We start from the raw sequence: 25264 nt of genomic DNA, 5'->3' as shown, positions 1-25264 counted from the left end.
AGCTGGTGAAGTTGTTCAACACAATCATCATCATTGTCCTGGATTCCACCATCAAATTAATCAGGGTCAGGAAGGTAAAGGACATGTAGAAGAAGCAGTGAGGGACTTTTGAATGGATTGGCAGAGGTTTAATTTCTTTCCTTTTTTTATGTCTCTTCACTCAGAGAACTCTCTTCTTCTTCCTTCTCTCTCCTCACAGTACACTCGCCGTGGGCCAGCCAGCTCAGAGTCAGTCCCCTCCGCAACACAAAATGGAGAGTCCTTCACCACTGATCCAGCTCCCTCAGCTGCAGCTCTCAGCACAACTTCTGACATTCTGTTTTTTTATTTTTTTCATTACCCCCACACAATTGCCTAACTGCTGTAGTGCTTATTTTATCCCCAGCACCCATGTTGTGTGTGTGCCGGTGTGAGACACAGTGAAAGACATAATGTGTACGAATCTTTACTCAATTTCCACCACCAGGAAGAAAAGAAGCACCCAAGTGGCCAGTGACAAGCAGTGCCCTTCACATCAAAGGGCAATGCTGCGTGATCAAACAGTGAAGGGGAGGGCAGGGATTAAATCAAAATAGAGTTGGAGGGGGAAATAATACACTCCACTCCCTTGTAGAGGCTTAATAGTGAAAAATCTTAATTATCTTCGTTGAACACGTATAATCAGATCATCTACTTCATGAAGAAAGATTGGATTCCTAAGACAAGGAAAGAAACTACCATCAGGAAAGTGCCTTATCAACAAAGCTGGGTATTGGCAAACCTCAGGCTGATGATTTGGAAGAAACAGGGTAAGCCTCATGTCCAATCTGCCCAAAGGATTTTCAAAAGTGGTGTTGGAATTCTGCCAGAGCAGGACATATCAAACAAATCTGCCCTCAACAACCACGGCCACTACTGACCACGAAGCTCAGAGATCCCATCCAATACAAAAGCCTTCCTTTCCCTTCTCACCAGACATTGAACTAATTGGGTATCTCACTGACAGCCATGCAGGGGTCACGGTTTCTTCAGCAATAGGCTCAATCTTCTGTATAAGAATAGGAACTTACCTCATCATGAGTATGAAATTGGCAAGGTAGAAACATCATGCTTTTTTACACAGGAGTCAACCATTACCTGATTTTGTTTTTGCACGCGTCTTGTTGGAGAATTTGAGCTGATAAGTGTTTCTTCTTTCATTTGTGTCTCTGCTTCATGGGAGTTGGACATCCACTACAATGGCTACATTGAGCTTTCCGGATCTGTCCTCAATCACATCTTTGTGACCCAATCAGTACTCGAGTATAAGTAGGGTAGCTGAGCACATATGTGGTGCTGGTGTCAAATGTATTAAAAGATATTCGGTTGACTTTGGACAGCAATGAGCAGTATATTGCTAATGAGGTTAGCAGATTGGACACTGGGTCTTTGAACATGTTGCATACATCAGCCTGCGCATGACCTTAGAACGGTTCAAGGAACAGAGAATCAGGCTGCTCTTTTACCTGTCTATACTCAGGCTCATGCCAACCATCTCCAATTGTTTGATATCAGGCCTGACTACAGAGACGTGTAGCAGATATCCCATTCAGCATAACTCTTGGAGCTTCCCACTGTGGGAGACAAAGCTAGAGAACCCATACAGACTGCCAATTTCAGTGACAAAGATGTTTATCTACAACCAAGGTGTTCTTAAACCTGCTCCTGTTGGAGCTATCACTAACCTTACTTCAAAGATGGAGATTAGCAAGTTGGAAGAGACCCAAAGGAAGCAGCTGGCTTCTACCCTCATCAAAAATGGGACAATGTTCAGCAATGATGAATGTTAACTCGAAGGTTTTGTGATCATGGTTACCTAACAAAAACAGTTGATGATTTACTATAATTGATAACTAGGGATGGTTCTCTTATACCAGACTGCCCTCTGCCCTGGGTTTTCTCTATCCTTGGTCCCTGCAAACATCCTCCAGCGTGAATTTGACAAACCAAAGTGTGTTTACTCCAGCGCGGAATCTGGTTCCTTGCGTCTCTTGGCCCCTGCACACCTTTTCCAGTGCAGATACAGCTTCTCCAACTTCCTTGGCCACAGTGCGGTTATTCGAGCACAAATTGCCCTAGCCCCTGCAGTTTTCCCCATCACGTCCTATTCTGAATACTTATCTCTGAGCCTGACACTCATTGTTTCCCATATTTCTCGGGGCAAGTTATTCTCTCGACGAGTCAATCAATTGTCTGAACCCCTTTGGCCAATGGCCATATGACAGCCAGTCATGACTTTGGATGATCCTCTTGCCTGCTTTCATCTGAGGATTAGTTTACCATTCTTTCGAAGCTTATGTTTTGAAAAACCACATTGATAAAAGGGTGCATTTGTCACCCCCAGATGAATTGTTGATGCTAGTCTTGGGCATTGGATTGTCTGTATTTTTTTGTAATTCTTCCCTTTGTTTTCATATGCTCGAATTTTGGAAAGTTACATTCTGCTGTAACAGCAATGAAAATAAATCTCATGCTACACAGTAAACATTAAGAAAACTCAGTTTTTCAGGGATCCTGATATTCAACAATGATGACGACATTGGGTATTGTGATCTGGTAAAAAAACAGGATTGTGACCGAAAATGATCATCTAGCAAAGATTCCTTACTGACAATCACAGCCCATCACTGGGAGAAATCCAGGACTACCTGCAGAAGTCTTTGGAGTGAGGGGTCATCCAAGAGTCATCAACCCTATATACCTACCTGTAGTCCTCATGAAGAAGACAGACAGAATACTGTGGATCTGTGTCAATTAATGGGCGACCAACGTAAGGCTCATATGGATACTTACCTTCAATTGGTTACAGTATAGCACTACAAGTGCAATATTTCTTCAGTCTTAATTTAGCTCATGGTTGTAAACACGGCCCATCGCTGAACAAGACATTGAAAGGCGGTATTCTGAACAGGCACCAGGGCACTTAATACGTTACAGTGCCCAAACTACAATGCTGTTTGGGCCCTGCAATGTCCCTGACAATCCTCATACAATTCATGGTTAAAGCTTTAGGTGACCTTAATTTCTAGTCTCACTTTGTGTATCTGGAAGAAATTCTCATCTCTGACTTGATATTCGAGAAGATCCTTGAAATATTACACCTTCTTTCAGCCTCCTTGTTGCAATTTAACTTGAAAGTCAAACTGGAAGTACCAGCTTTTCTGGATGAACATAAGATATGCTCATCTCCACGTTACCAGGGAAGGCATTACTCCTGACAATGAGAAAATCCAATTTGTAGAGGAGTGATCTAAGCCTAAGACTGGGAGGGAACTGTGATTCTATGGTTAACAGGTCACAACAGCAGATGTGTGCAAGGCTATGCACAGCAGGCCAACCCACTCTATGATATGCTGACGAAATCGGACAATGCTGAAAGAGTGGTTCGGAAAGTCAGTATAAGATGTGATACTTCATGGCAGTTGGACCCCAGCATGTAAAGACTGATTTACACTCTCAAGCAGAAGCTTGTCTCATCAGCTGACCTTGGCTTCCCAGATTTCCAACCCCCTTTCATTCTGAAAAACAATTTCCTTTCCCAATTACAGGGCTGTAATAGATTCAAAGGCAGAAAAGAGTAGTTATCACTTATGCCAGTCAGCGTCTCAAGTCGAATGAGCGTAATCTGTAGAATTACACCAGTATGAAACCCAAACTGTAAAATTTGATGTGGGCTTTTTCCCAGAGGTTCAGAGATTTTTTGATTTGTGCAGAGTTTTAAGTATTTACAGACAACCCACTCAGGTATTTGCAAATATCTGTGAAGCTTGCAGCAACAGTGAGCTGATGGGCCACTGAACTCACACAGTTTTGATTCCACCTCCTACAAAACTGGGAAAAGTAATTCAAATGCTGATGCTCTTACCTGGAAGACTGACAACAGGAGGGAACTCATCACTACCCTACTGGAAGGGGCTGTGGCAGATGCCGCACCCATGCCCTGAGACAAAGGCAGAATTCTGACCTTGATTCCCTCTAACATTCACAATGAGATTACTAAGAAGCGCCACTAATACAGGCCATGTCTGCACAGAGACAGCCAGGTGTGGTCTTACCTTTGATGTCTACCTCAAAAGAGGATCTCTGGGCAGGAAGACACCTTTGACCTTCCCCATCAATTAGGGGGAGTCAGAAAGGTAATAGGTACTCCACATTCTGTTTTTCCTCATTTTATGTCTCCCCACACATCATCTCCTCATCCAATTCAGTGGGAGAAAATCACATTTTGCTTGCAGTGAGCAGTTCTAATAAGAAGTAGTTTCTCTATTTTAAAAAAGTTAATATTTCCATGAATTTCATTATTCACAGTATTCCTTTAATTTAGTGTTCCTTTAATCTATTACATAAGATATTCAAATTTACCATATAAGTAAACACAATAAACATCTATTTCATCGTAAAATACAATGCTACAATTGATCATTGTGAAGAAGTTGCTGTCGAGAATAAAGTGCAAGCTTGTTAAAACTCCAACTAGTGTCAAATTTCCTTCAAAAAATAACTTGTTTGTGCAAAGTCAGAAAGGGCAGTACACAGAAATGGAACATTTTTATCCTACTGATTGACAAAATCCATTTTCACAATGAAATACTTAGCTTCAAATTTTCAAGCATTAAGGATACTAGTGTCAGTTACAGAACAAGTTAAAAAAAATTTCCCACATATGTTTTAAGAAGCAAACTATTCATTATAGTGCTGAATGACCTACTGTCAACTTTGCGTCAACTATCCAAAATAAGTTGGTTCCAACCATTTCCATGCAGCAAATTCAACTTTGAGAATCACCTGAATAAGGTGAAAGTCTTCAGCATCGGAAAAGTGGTGAAATTAAGGTCACATTGCCTAGACTGAGTTAAAGCCTAATATATAGATAACTTTAAGAATATTGATGATTGACTTATTTGATATTAAACATTAAGCATATAATTATCATGGACAATATTCTTTACAAGCTTAAAAAGTGCATGAGTAGAGTTGAGTGTTTTACATGTGAGGGAACAACATTTGGCAATCATATTATGATGCATCTTAAAATCTGAATACTGATTCAAAATTCATTATATCATGCTATCATAGTAATTTTAGTTTCTGTTAAACTCCTCAAAACAAAATAAACAAAGCTCGTAATGTTAGCAGACATAAGATTTTGGAAAGCAAAATTAGTGTTTTACAGTTCTTCATATCTCCTTTGCCACTGCAAACTGATGTGCAAAAAAAAGTTAGTGCAACTTTTTGAATGGTAGGATACTAATTATTAATATTATAGTGCAAATGATTTCCTCCCTCCAGTGCAAGGCACTTTCATCAAATAATTTGAAGGCACATATCCCCTTTGTCCATTCACTTCAACAAGGTACCATTCATTGTTCCCCTTCTTATCATGAGCTTCCAGGATTGTTACAGCTTGTCCAGGTTGTAAGCTGGCTTCATGAGGTCCTCTTGCTGTAAACTGATATGCTGCAATAACCTGAGTACAGATCAACAATGACACATAAGTAAAACAGTATTTTAGGTAATTGCTTCAACATTTCAGTAATCATGGAATTGATCTTCAGCATTGTTCAATATTATTGAACGGTGACACAGTGGTTAGCACTGCTGCCTCACAGCACCAAAGACCCGGGTTCAATTCCCGCCTCAGGCAACTGTCTGTGTGGAGTTTGTACATTGCGTGGGTTTCCTCCAGGTTCTCTGGTTTCCTCCCAGTCCAAAAATGTGCAGGTTAGGTGGATTGGCCATGCTAAATTACCCGTAGTGTTAGGTTAAGGGGTAAATGTAGGGGAATGGGTCTGAGTGGGTTGCTGTTCGGAGGATCGGTATGGACTTGTTGGGCTGAAGGGCCTGTTTCCACACTTTAAGTAATCGAATCTATTGTCAGTTAAATATAATGAGGAAGTACATTCATTCCCACTTAATTCAGTTAGAGGTCTTTGTAGTAAATAAAATAAATTATGTTTGGGAGAAGTTTCCCCCCTTGTGTCTCTGATCAAAATTATAAGCCTACATTAAAAAATGCAGTGAGAAACCTTAGTATTGATGGTCTTATCTCACCATATTAGTCTATTGCAGATTAGTTTTCTACGTTTCATAGAGAAGCAACAGTGTTTTATTTAGAACACCCATTTTGTTCGGTTTCACTTTCACAGATGGTCTGTCTTTCAACTGGAAGTGGACTTTTTTTTTGTTATTGTTTCTATGGTTGTTCCATAGCAAAAAGAGAGTAGTTATTTTAGAATGAGATTAAGGTATTGCCAGTTCCTCCATGAAACTGAAATGGCTGCCACATTTCTTATATTATAACATTGACTTTTCCCAATGACTTTCCTTTTTAGTTATTTCTGGAATGTGAGCATCAGTGGTGAGGCCAGCATTTATTGCATGACCCTAACTGCCTTTGAGATATTGCAAAGGACCTTCACTGTAATATAAACTGTCAGTCAAGTTTGCAGTGAGAACAGTAGAAAATAACCACCTGAATTATTGAACATATTACTGTAATTTCTTCACTATAATTTCACTAATTCCATATCAATATCTTAAAACAAGCAATAATTTAAAATCAATTATGACAATTGCAAAATACATTTGCAGATAACTACAAGTTCCTGACTTGTTTAGGAATGTGTTATATTTTAGATGTTAAGATAGTGCATTTTTGTAAATGTTTTATAGTGAGTTTCATTGCCACAAAACACTTTTGACTAGCTAGCATTGCATTCTAGAAGATAAAAGAGAAAACAAGACTTGCATTTAATAGCAATTTTCATGACCACTGGATGTTCCAAAGCATTTCACAGCAAATGAAGTATTATAGAAATGTTGTCACTGTTGTAAAGTAAGAAATGCTGCAGCAGCTAAGTTACTTACAGACATCTTCCACAAACAGCCATGTGGTACTGAAGATAACCTGTTTTTGCAATATTGATTGAAAAATAAATATTGGCCAGATACAGGGGGTTAACCCCTTTCTTCTTCTTCAAAATAATTTATATACATGGACAAACATATGGATGTATTTAAATCTTTACATGGGATATTTTAATTTCACTCAAGGAAGCAGACAGGACCTCAGTTTAATGCCTCATTCAAAGCAGCAATTCTGACAGTTCAGTATTCCTCAGGTACTGCACCGGAGTGTCAGCCTTGATTTTGTGTTCAAGTCCTGCAGTGGGGCTTTAACTTGTGATTCAGAGTGAGAATGCTGTCAACAGTGCCTGAGCTGAGAAATGGTCAAAATGAGCCTAATTTTTGCTCTCTTTTGGTATGTTAAGAAAGATGAAAATCAGCTGAAACAGAGTAATAGTATAATGTAAAAAATATGAACATGTTAATTGAAATGCCTTTACTTGATACTGCATTGGTTCTGGAAGTCGGCAAAGAGGACTTTCAGGTGAAGGAGAAGATTTTCTTCTGTTAATTGCTCCATCCACAATGTGATCAAGAGAGGGGCCCTGTGATAGTGGAACATTATTTAGTTGTTTTCCAGGCTGAAGTGGACTCAGTTTTCCAGCAGGAACAAATCCTCGATGGCCTTGATAGAAAAAATAAAATGACATAATTGAATGGAAGCATTTCTTTTAGATTTATTGTTCTAAGTGCAGGTTTAATTGCTACAACCGAAAATATTTAAAATTGCTCATGCTGACAGATCAGCTATGATATTTACTGTTTATTAGCATAATAAAGTTACCAAACATAAAATAAATGTGATCAAAAAGCCCTTTGAGAAGAAATTAGGATATTTTGCTTCGAGGAGTATAATAGAAACCAACATTACTATGATGGCATGATATAGAGTCATAGAGTCGTAGAGATGTACAGCATGGAAACAGACCCTTCGGTCCAACCCATCCATGCCAACCAGATATCCCAACCCAATCGGGTTCCACCTGCCAACACCCGGCCCATATCCCTCCAAACCCTTCCTATTCATCTCCTCATCCAAATGCCTCTTAAATGTTGCAATTGTACCAGCCTCCACCACTTCCTCTGGCAACTCATTCCGTACACGTACCACCCTCTGTATGAAAAAGTTGCCTCTTAGGTCTCTATTATATCTTTCCCCTCTCACCCTAAACCTATGCCCTCTAGTTCTGGACTCCCCGACCCCAGGGAAAAGACTTTGCCTATTTAACCTATCCATGCCCCTCATAATATTGTAAACCACGATAAGGTCACCCCTCAGCCTCTGATGCTCCAGGGAAAACAGCCCCAGCCTTTTCAGCTTCTCCCTATAGGTCAAATCCTCCAACCCTGGCAACATCCTTGTAAATCTTTTCTGAACCCTTTCAAGTTTCACAACATCTTTCCGATAGGAAGGAGACCAGAATTGCATGCAATATTCCAACAATGACCTAACTAATGTCCTGTATAGCCGCAACATGACCTCCCAACTCCTGTACTCAATACTCTGACCAATAAACGAAAGCAGACCAAATGCCTTTTTCACTATCCTATCTACTTGCAACTCCACTTTCAAGGAGCTATGAACCTGCACTTTAAGGTCTCTTTGTTCAGCAACACTTCCTAGGACCTTACCATTAAGTGTATAAGTCCTGCTAAGATTTGCTTTCCTAAAATGCAGCACCTCACATTTATCTGAATTAAACTCCACCTGCCACTTCTCAGCCCATTGGCCCATCTGGTCAAGATCCTGTTGTGATCTGAGGTAACCCTCTTCACTGTCCACTACACCTCCAATTTTGGTGTCATCTGCAAACTTATTAACTGTACCTCTTATGCTTGCATCCAATGACAAAAAGTAGAGGACCCAGCACCGATCCTTATGGCACTCCACTGGTCACAGGCCTCCAGTCTGAAAAACAACCCTCCACCACCACCCTCTGTCTTCTACCTTTGAGCCAGTTCTGTACCCAAATGGCTAGTTCCCCCTGTATTCCATGAGATCTAACCTTGCTACTCAGTCTCCCATGGGGAACCTTGTCGAATGCTTTACTGAAGTCCATATAGATCACATCTACCACTCTGTCCTCATCAATCCTCTTTGTTACTTCTTCAGAAAACTCAGTCAAGTTTGTGAGACATGATTTTCCATGCACAAAGCCATGTTGACTATCCCTAATCAGTCCTTGCCTTTCCAAATACATGTACATCCTGTCCGTCAGGATTCCCTCCAACAACTTGCCCACCACCAAGGTCAGGCTCACTGATTTATAGTTCCCTGGCTTGTCGCGTGAGGCGGGAACTGAACCCGGGTCTCTGGCGCTGTGAGGCAGCAATGCTAACCACTGTGCCACCCATATGCCACTGTGCTGCCAACCTTTGCCCGTTTCAAGACATCCAGCACATCCCCCTCTGTAATATGGACATTTTGCAAGATGTCACCATCTATTTCCCTACAGTCTATATCTTTCATATCCTTTTCCACAGTAAATACTGATGCAAAAAACTCATTTAGTATCTCCCCCATTTTCTGTGGCTCCACACAAAGGCTGCCTTGCTGATCTTTGAGGGGCCCTATTCTCTCCCTAGTTACCCTTTTGTCTGTAATGTATTTGTAAAAACTCTTTGGATTCTCCTGAATTCTATTTGCTAATGCTATCTCATGTCCCCTTTTTGCCCTCCTGATTTCCCTCTTTTGAACCAGTTTTCAGATTTTAAGACGCATGCTAATTTGTCCATGGCTAAATAAGGAAGTTGAGGATAATATCAAATTGAAAGAAACCCTGCACAAATCTGCAAACTGGCGGGATCAGAGGATTGGACTGTCTTTGAGGACCCAGCAAAGAATGACAAAAAAAATGACAAAGTGGCGGAAAGTAGATAATGTGAGAAAGCTTGCGAGTAATTTTGTGTGAGTGAAAGCTTTTGCAAGTACTTGAACAGGAAAAGAGTAACTAAAGCTGGAGTTGATTCTCTGGGGTGAGTTTGGGAAACTGATAAGAGAAACAAATAAATGACGTGAATCACATTAAGTTAATTTGCAGGAATAACAAGTGATTTGGAAGGCAACGGGATGTTGTCTGTTCTAAAGGAATGAAAACTAAGAGTAGGGGCATTTTACTGAAGCTGCATAAACCATTGTTGGGAGCACATGTAGAATACAATATACAGTTTTGGGTTTTTAATCCAAAAGAAATACATGCTTTAGAAGAAGTCCTGACAAGGTTTACTCCACTCATTCGTCAGATGAAAAGATTATATTAGGAAGAATATGTTGTGGGGAAAAACACAAGTCTCGGAATTAGAATCGGGATTCAACGACAGAGTTTATTGTTCAAGGAAACCAGAGCTCTGGGGAGTGAGAGAGACATCTGGCCTTACGGCTGTCAGCTGCGAGCCTTCTTTCACCCTTGGAGCATATCACGATATTTTACACGTTTCATGGTATGATCATTCAAGTATCGAGTCTTTGTTTGTGCACCATGGTTTGTTTACAGAAAACATGACGGAGTCGTAGTCGGTTTCAGCAGCTATGTGGAAGTCCATTGCTGCAGTAATTAGGTATGCTCATTCTCCCTGAGAAGGAAGATCGTTTTCCATTACTGGAAATCTAAGGTATTAACACTTTCATACGGTAATTAACATTTCTATTGAAGGTGGTGGCTGGACCCAGACATTTCGGTGGGCAATAGATGGTACTGATGTGTATTCTCTCCCCCACCTGCCTTAAATTAATCATCTATATTCTGTGTCTACTGTGTTGATATCCTGTTGGCCTAAGGCAGTATCTGTGTATGCTTTGCTGTATTTTTCCATGTAATGGCTCAGTGGCCATCTTGTGTGCTAAGTGACCAACTTATGACTCAACGGCCATCTTGTGTCTGTGTGCCCCATGTTAACTCCCACTTCAAACAGATCAGGTTGATAGCTACCGGATTTAGAGTGAGAAGTGATCTTATTGAACAGATCAGGTCTATAGCTACTGGAGTTTAGAGTGAGAAGTGATCTTATTGAAGCAGACAAGAACTTGAGATTTCTGGACAGGGTGGACACCAGGAAAGAAAACTAAGGGACGTAACTTAAGAGTAAGAGGTCACACTTTTAAGACAGAGGTGAGAATATGGTTTCCTCTCTTAGGGCCATTGTAGTGTAGAATTCTCTTTTGCAGATTTATTCAAAGCTAAGTTACATGGATCTTTGATAGACAAGATAGTCAAGGGTCATGGACTGCAAGCAATAAAGTAGAGCTGAAACCACAACCAGATTTAATTGAATGCTGGAACAGATTCAAAGGCCAAATGGACTACTCCTGTTGCTATGTCTGCTAAAATGAATTTATTGTAAACTACTGTTGTTCCTTCTTCCAAGGAACAGCAACTGGTTTAAGCCTGTCCTGGAACAATGATGGAACTACTCACATTGCTCAGAACATTGGGTTTGATTTTCCAAGGAATGGCAGTCACAGTCAGACTGCCACTGCATTATTACTTTTTCCATGAAGAAACAACTTTGCATTTCTGGCAGGAGATTGCTTCAGAAATAGAGGGCCTAATCTATCAGGTCTCATGTGGTGTAAGGCTGTCAAGAGCAGTCAAATCACACCCCTTTTTCATGATTGTAATTGGCATATTCTGTGATTCAAATGTCTATCAGCACAGACAATGACTCTCGTAGCTCCTGTTGAAGGCTAAGTATATAAGGTAAGTATAGGGTTAGGATGCTTGAGTGGGTAGATGGGCATGATGCCAGTTAAGAAGGGTGCTAAGTGGGTTGGGTATCAGATGTTTACTGCAGTGGGGTCTCTGAAGACTGTCAAAACACTACTCCCATTGTTGAAACAACTGTCTAGTCAATGGCATGCATGAAATGTTAAACTGAGTTTATATCCTGCCCTTAGAGGCTAACACTTCATATTGAATTTTACTTGTTTCTTTGCTTACTTTTATTCTTTTCAATCACCCATTGGGCATTTCACTTTTGGTCCTTTTACTTTAATCCTTAGATTATTCATTGAATTTTATTTGAAAAGCAGGTCTCAGATGGCACTGAAGATGGGTATTCTATGATTTGGAGCATGATGTCATTTCGTGGTTAACCTAGTCTGGTCTAAATACTAAATCCTGCCATCGATTATATACTGAGTATACTTGAAAGCTATTCTGACTGGCAAATGCTTGAAACCCACCTGTAAGAAAAGGCAGCAGAATATGTCTGACTTTATATAAGCAGTTTTTTTTATAAGATTTGTGCTACATTAAATTTTTGCCAAGATGCAGAAAGAATAACAATTATATCCTTTCTCAATCAACTGTGAACCTTTTAGTAATCACTTTCGGTCCAAATGTTACATACAAGACAGAACTCTTTTCCCAATCCTGCAGGTTTCACTGTCAATTTGATCTGTTAGTTTAAGTTTTTAAATTTGCTACAGTTTTTATTAATTTTAATTGATGAAAAGCTACTCAGTTATGACATTTGATTATATAAGATGAAAAGATCACATTCTTGCCCACTTTTCCACCCTCTTCCTGTAGTGAAATGCTAACAGCTCCCACACATGTTCACTTAATTACAGACAATTAGGAGAGAGAACTGTGTTTATTTTCTAAAAACAGTTAAATTCAAAAATTGACTTAGTCATGCTTCTAACTTAGGATTATAAGGCTTGAATATAAAATGAGGAACATGACTTTATACTCTCGAAGGACAAAATTAGAAAAACGTACAAAAACTTGTAATTCTCAAAAGAAGTATTTAGCTAAATATACATGTAGCCAGATCATAAGGTGACACATTCCCTTCCAAACAACCCAAGATATTTTTAAAGCACTGAATGCAATCTTTAACTTGTGACTGTCTAACCTTTGTATGTAGCAAGCTACATTGTGAGGTAGCAGAGTTTTGGAACTATCGGTGAGGGCAAAAAGAGAAAAGGTGGGAAACAGTGAAAACAAAGTGACAGAATGCTTGAGTGTTGACAGTGAGCAAAGAAATTACTGCCTTCCAATGGCAGGAAAGAGATTGGGTGAAACTGTCCGTATGTAAATACACGGAGTTTATTGAACAAAACTGGGAAACTGGAAGCAGAAATTGCTCTAGAGGGATATGAGATAATAGCACTGAGAGAAACAAGATTCAAGCCAGAACAGGACCAGTTACATAGAATTCCAGGGTTACAAGGCTTTTAGTAGAAACTGGGTAGGGAAAAACAGAGGTGGTGTAGCAGTCTTGGTCAAACATAGTATCATAGCCCCTGAATAAGATGCAGTTCCTGAATTGGGAATCTATACAGTTGGAGGTGAGAAACAGGAAGGCAGCAGTGACCTTGGTATTCACTATAAATCTCCAAATAGTGGGGAGGAAGTAGATGAGAGTATTTGTAAGTAGATTATGGAAATCATCAGGACAAGTCGGGTTGTGATAACTGGTGATTTCGATTACCCTAAGATAGACTGGGTAAAAGGCAGATTGTGGGGCGTGCAAAGGGAGAAATTCCTGTATGTGTGCAGGAGAACTCTCTGGAACAGTACAGTTGCAGTCCTGCTGGGAAGGGAGCTGTGCTGGGTCTGGTCCTAGGAAATGAGGCAGACCAAGTGGAGAATGTTAGAGTTGGGGGAGCATTTGAGAAACTGCAATTTATAATATAATAATCTTTAATATTAAGTTGGAAAAGGATAAAATTCAGTCAATGATCAAGATCCCAGACCGAAAAAGAGCAGATTTTAAGTGTTTAAAAACTGAACTGCAATGGGTTGACGAGAAACACATTTTGGTGGATAAATCAGTGGATGAGAAATGGGAGATTTTCAAAAGAGAGATGAAGTAGCTTGTAAGCTCGGTACATACCCATGTGAAATAAATATGGGGTGTTCAAAGTTAGAGTAATCTGGATGACTAGGGATAATAATGAGAAAATAAAGAAGAAAAATGAGGTAAATTGTGCGTACCAGAATAATTGTGATAGAAATCAGGAAAAATGTTTCAAATGCAGGAGACAAGCAAAGGCTGGAGTCAGGAAGGTTATGAGGAAGTATGAAGAAAGGATGGCAACCTGTGCTAAACCAAAAGTAAAATGTTTTTACACATATTAGTTATAGAAGATTATTGAATGATAGAATGAGGGCCAGAAGGAACAAGCAGGCTATACTGCTACTGAAGCAAAGGGTATGGCAGAGGTACTAAATGAGTATTTTGCTACTGTCTTTACTAAAGCAGAAAATGGTGACAATGGCCCTGTTGAAAATGTGGGTGTTGAGCAACTGAGCAGAATAGTGATAGATAAAGAAAAGGTGTAAAAAAGGGTGGCAGCACGCCAGGTAGAGAGGTCACCAGGCACAAAAGAGCACTAAAAGAGATAACGCAGCAAATTAAAGACCTGTTGACAGAAATTTTCAGGGCCTCTCTGAATACAGGATTATTACCAAGGAACTGGAGGATTGCTAATTTGCTGCCATTGTTTAAGGAAGGGGCAAAGAATAACGCAGGAAACTACAGACCTCTCAGCTTGACATCAATAGTGGGAACATTGATGGATGCCCATAATACAGGTTAACATATACACTTGGAGAAAAAAAAACATGTTAATACTAAACAGTCAAGATGGCTTTGTCAAGGACAGGTTATGTCTGACAAATTTAATTGAGTTGTTTGATGAGTGACACAGGCAGTAGATAGTACTGTGGATGTTGTTGATTTGGATTCTCAGAAGCATTTGTGACAGTGCCACATGGCAGGTTAGTCTGTAAAGTAGAAATGTTTGGGATTGATGGGTCCTTGGCAACAGGGATTAGAAGTTGACTACAAGATAGGAAACAGAGGGTGGGTAGAGACGAGCATTTCTCAGATTGGAGATGAGTTGAAAGTGGTGCTCCCCCAGGGTCGTTGTTGGGACCCTTGCTTTTTGTGAGTTATATCATCAATTTGGAGATAGGTGTTGAGGGCAAATGTCTAAATTTGCAAATGATACAAAGCTAAGGAGAATAGTGAATTATGAGGATGATGCTGACCACCTTCAGAGGGACTTTGACAAATTGGGTAAATGGGCAGATACCTCGAAGGTCACTTTCAATACAGAGAAACGCGAGGTAATGCATTTTCATAAAAGAAACATGGATAGACAATACAGGATCAATGGTACAATATTGAAGGGAATACAGGAACAGAGGGGCCTCAGGCTCACTTTCATACTTCTCTGAAGGTGGCCAGGCAGTTGAAACAATTGTTAAGAAGATTATAGGATCCTTGGGTTCATAAATAGAAGCATAGAGTATTAAAGCAAGGAAGTGGTGCTTCACCTACATATCTCATTGGTCAGACCACATTTGAAGTATTGTGTTTAGTTCTGGGCAACATATTTAAGAAAGGATGTTAAAGTCATGGAGAGAGTGCAAAGGAGATGTATGAGAATAATATCAGGAATGAGGGATTTTAGATACAAGGAAAGATAAACAAAATTGAGCTTATTCTCCTCAGAGCAAAGAGGTGACCTTATTGAGATGTTCAAAATTATGAACAATTTTAACGGGGTAGAGAAGGATATCCTGCTTCCACTAGTTGGTAAGTCAGTAACTAGTGGTCATAGTTTTAAGATTGCCAGCAAGAGAGCTTGGAGTGAGATGAAAGAAATGTCTACTCAGAATTGTTAGGATTTGGAATGCACTGACTGGGAGAGTGGTGGACTTGGATTCAAAAGGAGATTTCAAAAGAGAGCTGGATATATATTTGATGAATTTAGAGAGCTATGGGGTTAGCTGGATGATTTTTTTTGGGAGCTGATAGAGACCCATGATGGGTCGAATGGCCTCCTTCTGTATGTAATATTTTAGCACTATGTTATAGAAGCTTGTATGGAACTACTGAGATATTCCCATAGGTAGCATTGGTTTTAGTTGAAATACTAGTAAAGATTTCCTATCAGTCTAATTATCTTCTTAACTTAATGTAAAAATTGTTGAGCTTTTGGCAGGAAAAGTTATATTCTCTTAAAAATCATGTTGACATGACATTTCATTATTAAAGTAGAATTACATTAAAGTAAAATTATTGTAAAGAACATTAATGTTAGTAATGGCTACACATACAAACCCTGATAAGTATTTTATGACACCTCTTATGGGCACTTCAGTATGTTTTAAAACCTGCCCTTTATTTTGCAAAGCTTTGATTTGATTGGACATCCACCTCTGTGGTCAATGTTAAAATGCATTTCAGACTGAAACTTTGCTGGTGCTGAGGGCCCTCTGTTAAATGATTTATTGCATTTTCAAGCCAATTCCTAATGGTCTTGGACAAACTTGTGTAGCATTGGAAGATTTCTTGAGATTGGGACTGAGGCAGACCATTTCGTTAGAGAAATATAGATGACAGAAATGGAAAATGCTTCATTTCTCCAACAGTTGTATCCTTCACCCTGAGGTGCACAACAGATTTACCTGAACAAGTTCAGATATGCAGTAGATCTATGTATGTTTCTGTAGCTCAAGGTTACAGAGAGAGCTGAGGCTTTAACTATTGTTAGAATGAATCGAAATGTAGACGGCAAAGTAAAGAAAAATCACCCAATTTCAATGGAAAAATTTAAGTAACCAAAAAACAAAGTTTCTTTAACAATCTACTCTGAACTTTTTTAAAATTTACTATTTGAAGCTTTCTTCATTCCAAATAAGATGGTTTTACTTTTTCTATTAAAGAAAATCAAATGGCCTGTGTTCTATATAAAATAAAATCCTCACACTCTGATGGGATGCATCACAAAAGTATAGCCAGCAATGGATATTGATTCCTTACAATGTACTCTTGCAAATTATTTTTGGTGCTAAAGTAAATTATTAAAGAATAGGTGATCCATCAGATCAGAATGTTCTAAACAACCATCACAGTACAATCAATGTTTTATGCCACTTTGTAAGTATACAGAACCTATTTTGCAATGTTTCAGGATATTTGGTGCAAACTATTTTAGCACGTTAAAAAAAACCTGATTCAGCTGTACTTCCATCGAGTGTTTGGCCTGATATCTCAGATTTTTCATGGGACAGTATCATCAGTTACCGTTGATTGTAACCTCTAAGTGACCCAAGCTATGGTGGGATTAGTGACAGAATTTGACAAGAAGTTTAGAAAGACCAATCTCAGTCTACTTTTTTATGCTTTTCACAAGCAGTGTGGCAAGTGTCTTGCTGGGCAGTAGCAAGTTGCCAAGTAAGGACATTATTGCTTGTTAAGTACATTGTTAACAGCCCAATGTGCATCATTAATGTTCAGCTTCCTGTCTTCGCAAAATGCCAAACAAGCTAGACCTTAAAAAAAAACTCAACAGAGAAATTATCCTGGCAAAGTCAGCTCTCCACCTGCTCCGAAGAACCTCTACGTTGCATAGAACCAAACAGCATTCAGGGGTACCAATTGCACACAGCCCTCATCCATAAATATTGGCATTTGTCAATGACTTAGAACCATCAAGCATCTCTCCAATACACTTTCAGGCTGCTTGCAAAGCACAGACTTACATTGCAAGGTGTATCAACAACTAGCATTGAAAAACTGTAGCAAGGACACATTGCACCCATAGATAGAGACCCAGCTAATGGATTAGACCATGTTGCACCTTAAAACTGCTCACTTGCTTAGTGCTTGCACACTTAATGCCAAGTTACGTATTCATCTGCCTTGTTCTGCTATGTAAATGACATGAGATAGAGGGTGATGATCAAAGGGTGGTTTTGTTACTGCAAGTCTGTGTCAAATGCTGTACCGCAGTGTTTGGTGCTGGGTTACTTGTTAGTTGTAGAGTACATTAATGTTCTAGACAGAAAGGTAGGAGATTTAATCAGTAAGATGACACCAATTTTTCAGAAAATTTCAGAAAAACATTTGTGGCATAAATAACAAAGAGGAAAACCTTACACTATAGGACAATATAGATGAACTGATCAAACAGGCTGAACAGTGGCAAGTGGAACTTAATCCTGAAAAAAATGGAACTTAATCCTGAAAACTGTGATGTGACACATGTAGCGATGACGAACAAGGCAAGGGAGTGCATGATGAATGCTAGGACCTGAGCAACTACAGAGGATCAGAGAGACCTTGGTGTTCATGTCCTTGGATCCTTGAAGGACAAGTTGATAAGATGGTTAAGATATATAGAGAACAAAGAAAATTACAGCACAGGAACAGGCCCTTCGGCCCTCTAAGCCTGCACCAATCCAGATCCTCTATCAAAAGATGTCACCCATTTTCCAAGGATCTGTATCCTTCTGCTCCCTGCCCATTCATGTATCTGTCTAGATACATCTTAAATGATGCTATCGTCCCTGCCCCTACCTCCTCTGCTGGCAACTTGTTTCAGGTACCCACCACCCTCTGCATAAAGAACTTTCCACACATTTTTCCCTTAAACTTTTCTCCTCTCACTTTGAACTCATGACCCCTAATAATTGAGGACCCCATGCTGGGAAAAAGCATTTTGCTACCAACCCTGTCTATACCTCTCATGATTTTGTAGACTTCAATCAGGTCCCCCTCAACCTCCTTTTATCTAATGAAAATAATTCTAATCTACTCAACCTCTCTTCATAGCCAGTGCCCTCCATACGAGACAACATCCTGGTGAACCTCCTCTGTAAGACTCTCCAAAGTATCCATATCCTTTTGGTAATGTGGTAAACAGAATTGTACGCAGTATTCCAGATGTGGCTGAAACAAAGCCTTATACAACGATAACATGACCTGTCAACTCTTGTACTCAATACTTTGTCCAATGAAGAAAAACATGCCATATGTCTTCTTGACCACTCTATCGACCTATGTTGCCACCTTCAAGGTATAATGGACCTGAATACCCAGATCTCTCTGTACATCTATTTTCCCAGAACATTTCCATTTACCATGTAGTTTGCACTAGAATTGGATCTTCCAAAATGCATCACCTCACATTTGCCCAGATTGAATTCCACCTGCCATTTCTCCACCAACTTTCCAATCTATCTATATTCTGCTGCATTCTCCGACAGTCCCCATCACTATCTGCTACTCCACCAGTCTTAGTGTCATCTACAATCTTGCTAATCAGACCACCTCTACCTTCCTCCAGATAATTTATGTATATCACAAAAAAGTGGTCCCAATGAACCACCTGATGAAGGAGCAGCTCTCCGAAAACTAGTGCTTCCAAATAAACCTGTTAGATTATAACCTGGTGTTGTGTGATTTTTAGCAGTGGTCCTAACACTGATCTCTGTGGAACACCATTGGTCACAGTTCTCCATTTTGAGAAACTCCCTTTACTACTACTCTGTCTCCTGTTGCTCAGCCAGTTCTCTGTCCATCTAGCTAGTACACCCTGGACCCCATGTGACTTCACTTCCTTCATCAGTCTACCATGGGGAACCTTACCAGACGCCTTACTGAAGTCCATATATATGGCATCTACATCCCTTCCCTCATCAATCAACTTTGTCACTTCCTCAAAGAATTCTATTAAGTTGGTAAAACATGACCTTCCCTGCAGAAAACGATGCTGCTGATCACTGGTAAGTCCATTTTTTTCCCAAATGTAAATAGATCTTACCCTCAGTATCTTCTCCAGCAGCTTCCCTACCACTGATGACAGGATCACCAGTCGACAATTACCTGGACTATCCTTGCCACTCTTCTTAAACAAGGGGACAACATTGGCAATTCTTGAGTTGTCCGGGACCACACTCGTGTTCAAGGATGCTGCAAAGATATCTGTTAAGGCCCCAGCTACTTCCTCTCTCGCTTCCCTCAGTAACCTGGGATAGATCCCATCCGAACCTGGGGACTTGTCCATCTTAATGCCTTTTAGAATACTCAATACTTTCTCCCTCCTTATGGCGACTTGACCTCGAGTAATCACTAGCCTCAACATCTGTCATGTCCCTCTCCTGAGTGAATATCGACACCAAGTACTCATTAAGAATCTCACCCATTTTCTCTGAGTCTACAAATAGCTTTGCTCCTTTGTCCTTGAGTGGGCTAATCCTTTCTCTAGTTCCCTTCTTGCTCCTTACATATGAATAAAAATCTTTGGGGTTGTCTTTAACCCTTTGCTAAAGATATTTCATGACCCTTTTTAGCCCTCTTAATTCCTCATTTTATATTAGTCCGGCTTTCCTGGTATTCTTCCAAAGCTTTGTCTGTTTTCAGTTGCCTGGACCTTATGTATGCTTCCTTTTTCCTCTTAACTAGTCTCACAATTTCACCTGTCATCTATGGTTCCCTAATCTTGCCATTTCACTGGGACATGTCTGCCCTGCACTCTAATCATTCTCTCTTTAAAAGCCTTCCTCATATCAAATATGGATTTACCCTCAAATAGCTGCCCTCAATCTACATTCCCCAGCTCCTGCTGAATCTTATTATAGTTGGCCTTCCCCAAATCTTCCGTTAGGACCACTCTCGTCTTTGTCCATGAGTATTCTAAAACTTGTGAAATTGTGATCACTACTCCCATAGTAATCTCCTACTGAAACTTCAACCACCTGGCCGCGCTCATTCCTCAACACCAGGTCCAGTATGGTCCCTTCTCGCGTTGGACTATTTACATACTGCTCCAGAAAGCCCTCCTGGATGCTCCTTACAAATTCTGCTCTTTTAACCTCTAACAATCAATGTTGGGAAAATTAAGGTCTCGCATCACCACCACACTGTTGCTCCAATATCTTTCCATAATCTGTCTACATATTTGTACCTATATCTCCCGCTCACTGTTGGGAGGCCTTTAGTACAGCCCCAACATTGTTACCGCACCCTTCCTATTTCTGAACTCTGCCTGTATTAACTCACTGCTCGAGTCTTCCATAGTGCCCTCCTTCAGCACAGCTGTGATATCCTCTCTGACCAGTAATGCAACTTCTCCACCCGTTTTACCTCCTCTCTATCCTGCCTAAAGCATAGATATCTTGGGATATTTAGTTGCCAATCATGCCTTCCTTCAACCAAGTAATAACATCATACTCCCAGGTACTAATCCAAGTTGTACATTCATCTGCCTTGCTTACTACACTTCTCACATTAAAACAAATGGACCTCAGACGACCTGTCCCTTTGCGTTCATCATCAGTTCCCTGCCTACTCTTTCCCTTAGTCACGCTGACTTCATTATCTAGTTCCTTACAGACTTTAGTTACTCCGTTTTTACTGTCCACTAACTTCCTCATTTGGTTCCCATCCCCTGCCACTCACCTTCATTAGTCAAGGCATTGAATACACAAGCAAGAAGGTTATGATGGAACTATATAAAATTTTTGTTAGACCACAACTGGAATATTGTGTCCAATTTGGTCACTACATTATATGAAGCTTGTGATTGCACTAGTGAGGGTGCAGAGGGGACTCACCAGGATGTTGCTTGGTTTGGAGCAATTCAGCTATGGCTGGGGCTGTTTTCATTTAAGTACCTGAATAAAAAATGTTTGGAGGCAAAAAGGGCCAAGCACAGGTGGATGAGACTAGTTTCATCTGGGATTGTGGTCGGCATGGACTGGTTGGACTGAAAGGTCTGTTTCTGTGCTGTATGTCTCTATTAAAGGAGAGAAAGCTGAGCAGGGATCTTATTGAAATGCACAATGTTATAAGGGACATAAGTAAGGTTGATAAGGAGAAATGTTTCCTCTTAGGTGAAAGGGGTGGAATGCGGTAAAGCAAGGAACAGAAGGTGGTCATGTTGTGGGGGGTGGGGGAAGGGTAGGGGAGGTGGGCTGTGTATGACCACACTTGGCATGGTCACCTCATATGTCCCCTAGGGGTACACAGATAAATAACTAGTGCCATTACATATATATCTATATATATGTTATTGTTACCTGTGCCACTAATAAATTTTCCTTGTCCTCTCTCTGAATCTTTGTGAACTTCCTGGTTCTGCCACACGGGTGGAGGGAGGCTGCTCGGCAGTGGAAAAACATGGGTTTGGAGGTTTGATCATGCAACCCCGGAGGGGTAGTGCTGGGCTCTGGATGTCGAGGCTCTTCTTGCTAGATAAAGTTCTCCCTCCTCAGAGTGAACTTCCAACGGTTAGAAGTGGCAGGCAAGGTGGAGATGGAAGGCCTGGCTACCTCTGGAGTGTTTAGAGAGGAGAGGTCTGAGGGGTTTGAGTGTGGGTCCTCTTTTGGCTGGGTCTCTGTGGGTCTTCTGAGAAGTGGACTCCCCTCTTTTGCACTGATTTCCTTGACCAGAATTTCCAGGTCCCTGATGGAGAATAATAGTGCCATCTTTCTCCTTCTTTGACATCTTATGGTCACATCTTTGACTAGGCAGGCAGTCTCTGTGTGCCGGAGCTTGACCAGTTGGACTGTGGCCTTCTAAAGCTGAAGCAGGTACCAGGAATGGTGGTTTTTCAATGGATATCTGCTGAGTGTTTCACTGCTCCCTCACCACCCGATGCCTGGAGGAAGAATGCCTCATCTTCCGCCTCAGAACACTTCAATCCCATGGCATCAATGTGGATTTCACCAGTTTCCTAATTTCCCCTTCCCCCACCTCACCCCAGCTCCAGCCTTCCAACTCAGCACTGCCCTCATGACCTGTCCTACCTGCCTACCTTACTTTTCACCTATCCACACCACCCTCCTCTCTGACCTATCACCTTCATCCCCACCCCTATTGTACTCTTTGCTATCTTTTCCCATCCTCCTCTCTGACCTATCACCTCCATCCCCACCCCCATTCACCTATTGTATTCTATGCTACTTTCTCCCCACCCCCATCCCTTTTCATTCATCTCTCCACTCTGCAGGCACCCTGCCTCTATTCCTGATGAAGGGCTTTTGCCTGAAACGTCGATTTTCCTGCTCCTTGGATGCTGCCTGACCTGCTGTGCTTTTCCAGCACCATTCTAATCTAGACCCCTGTTGTTTTGGAAATGGTATGTCGTAAAATGGGGATGAAATCAGACATGTGGAATACCATAGAGGTGGGCTAAGAAGTTAATAAGGCGAGTTTGTAAGTTTCTGCAATGGCAAGGAAACCTGTTCAAGCTCGCTGCAATACGTGCCCAAAAAAACTGGATGCAATTCACACTTGGCTAAATTTAAATGTTCCTGACCCCTAAGTCTACAGAAATCTGACACAGGTAGAGGCAGCCAATCCTGCAATGCACAGAGAAAAGAATGAGGTTGAATTTTGCCTCCTGGATCAGGAGCAAAAGAATGGAACAACTCCTTGCTCCTTAAATTTGAGCATCAACAAAGTGATCTGGATGCTTGTATTTGTATTCTTGGGTGGATGAAGTGGAAATTGGGTCAGGCACAGAGGTGAGTCGTGGAAAAGTCCCAACTTAGTACTCCAGCACGACAAATGAAAGAACTAAACAGAAAAAAAAGCAGCCATCTCTCCTCATCACCTGCTCTCATACACCCCACATCTCATCCATCCGAATTCATGCCTCCACCATTCCTAAATCAACTCACTCATCTCCCATGGGCCCTTTGGTTGTTCTATGATAAGCTATGCCCTTCTATCAACTCCCCATGTCTCTTTATGACCCCAATGTCAACATTTGCCCCTTCACTCAGAGTCCTTATAGGTCCCATGCCACCTCTACTCTCCTTTGACCTTTTACAGTTACAGTTCTGAAGAGTCACTGGACTTGAAACATTAATTCTGCTCTCTTTCCACAGATGCCATCAGATCTGATGAGATTCTCCAGCAAGTCTTGTTTGTGTTTTAGATTTCCAGCATCTGCATTTCTTTGTTTTACTTTAATGTTTATACAATGCTGTTTTCCGTTTGTCAGAATAAAATCTTTAAAATTTGAAACTGTCATATGATCCTTCTACACAGTCACTGGAAAATTCAAATATCTGTTTATGAGTTATCAACCTCTACAGGGATTGTAATTTTGCTGAGCAAAATATAACAAACCATTATTAAAGGATACTCTTTCCAAGTTGCATTGCAAATAGCCACCAGATCTGCCCTGGGCATCAGTTCTGTTGCTTGAGACTAAGGTCAGCTCTATTTAAGGCACTGATCTTATTGTAGCATGCTTTAGTCATTGGTCATAAGGTCATGTGAAGATCATGAACAGTGTGTGCTGTGGTGACCCTGATCACCAATCAGTCAGATTCTTGCTTGTTATGCAGGAGAAAGGAATTCAGGAATGACAGGATTGTCACAGAATAGAAGCCACATGGCAGCTGCCAACAAAGTAAGAATATAGCTCAATGATTTAAAGCAAATTGTCATAAACCAGTTGCAACTTTAGTAGAGTGGAAGTTTTTGGAATTTGTGAAGCAAAAGAGTCCTTTCAAGCAACTGTTAGGGATAATGTAGGTTCACTTAGTAAGGCCTTGGAATTACAGAATCCTGAAAACAATGTAAACTCCAAAAGCTTATACTACTGTTTCCAGATATTCACAGGGAAAATGATTAAATTATTTGTTCTTGCAAAATGATTTCAGTGGGTCACGTTACCGCCTTAGGGGTTGTAGTCAGAAAGGGGTGTGTGGAGGAGGTACTGAATATCCCCCCAAGTTCACACATTACAGGACAGGTGACAAAAAACCAAGAGAAGGTAGCAATGTTTAATGGTAGAGGAAGAATTCAATCTGCACCAGAAGGCACTATGTGAGATACTGTAGAAGAAAAAAACTAATAACTTTTCCTTCTTTCCCTTTATCCTAACCACATCATGAAAGCAATTCACATGAAGTTATAGAAAGAAATGGCAGTAGGAGATGAGACTGGCTAGCATCACATAAATCACAGAAGAAAGCAATAAAATTTTCTGAACTTCATGTTGTCATTACAACACGAGAAAAATGTACAGAGATAATAAGATATTCAATTTGTTCCAGCTTTAGCAATATTAGAGTTATTCAGTAATTGGGAGTGAGTAATTGCTTATAGTCTAATTATTCACATAGGTACCTGCATTTCTAGCCATTAGTTCTTACTGTATTGCACAGCTGGCCAAGCATCAATTGCTCCTTGTACTCTATTATCGCTGTTCACTATATCACATGTATGGAAGGTCATAATGTCATGCAATAGAGATTTTTTTTAAGCAGCTTGATATTAACTCCTGGAAAAGTAAACTTTGTGCCCATTCAGCAACTCAGCTGATTTTTGATGGCCAAGATTCATTAATATGCTACTTTCTGACCCTGAACAAAAATGCCAGAAGGTCACTAAGAAAACAGCCACTGCTAGGGTCCAACAGTGACAATTTCTGTACAAGGTAACTACTTCAGGAGAGGGATCCTGGTGCTCTTGTATTCCTTCTGGACCAATGGGGAATTAGTTGCTGTGCCTGGCAGGTTTGGAGTTGTGGTGAAATGATCACTGCTCCACAACTCAGGCCTCAAGTTTACACGGC

At 40.5% G+C, this 25264-nt stretch overlaps 1 protein-coding gene across 15 annotated transcripts in view; it reads right to left on the bottom strand.

The window, feature by feature from the left end:
• Positions 1-4311: 4311 nt before the first annotated feature.
• The window catches only part of arhgef37 (Rho guanine nucleotide exchange factor 37), a 236463-nt gene continuing 215510 nt past the window's right edge, over positions 4312-25264 (bottom strand). For all 15 annotated transcript variants that reach the window (XM_087995405.1, XM_087995412.1, XM_087995410.1 and 12 more), the window contains 2 exons: positions 7365-7549; positions 4312-5485 (listed from right to left, as the gene is read on the bottom strand). In XM_087995405.1, the coding sequence (XP_087851531.1) occupies positions 5279-5485; positions 7365-7549 (392 nt within the window). In that variant the 3' untranslated portion in view covers positions 4312-5278. The remainder of the gene's footprint in view (positions 5486-7364; positions 7550-25264) is intronic.

Source organism: Chiloscyllium plagiosum, unplaced genomic scaffold (genome assembly GCF_037043375.1).
Source record: "Chiloscyllium plagiosum isolate Xiang-an unplaced genomic scaffold, Cpla_swu_hap1 HiC_scaffold_16, whole genome shotgun sequence".
NCBI lineage: Eukaryota > Metazoa > Chordata > Chondrichthyes > Orectolobiformes > Hemiscylliidae > Chiloscyllium > Chiloscyllium plagiosum.
This window is presented reverse-complemented; position numbering and strand designations above follow the sequence as displayed.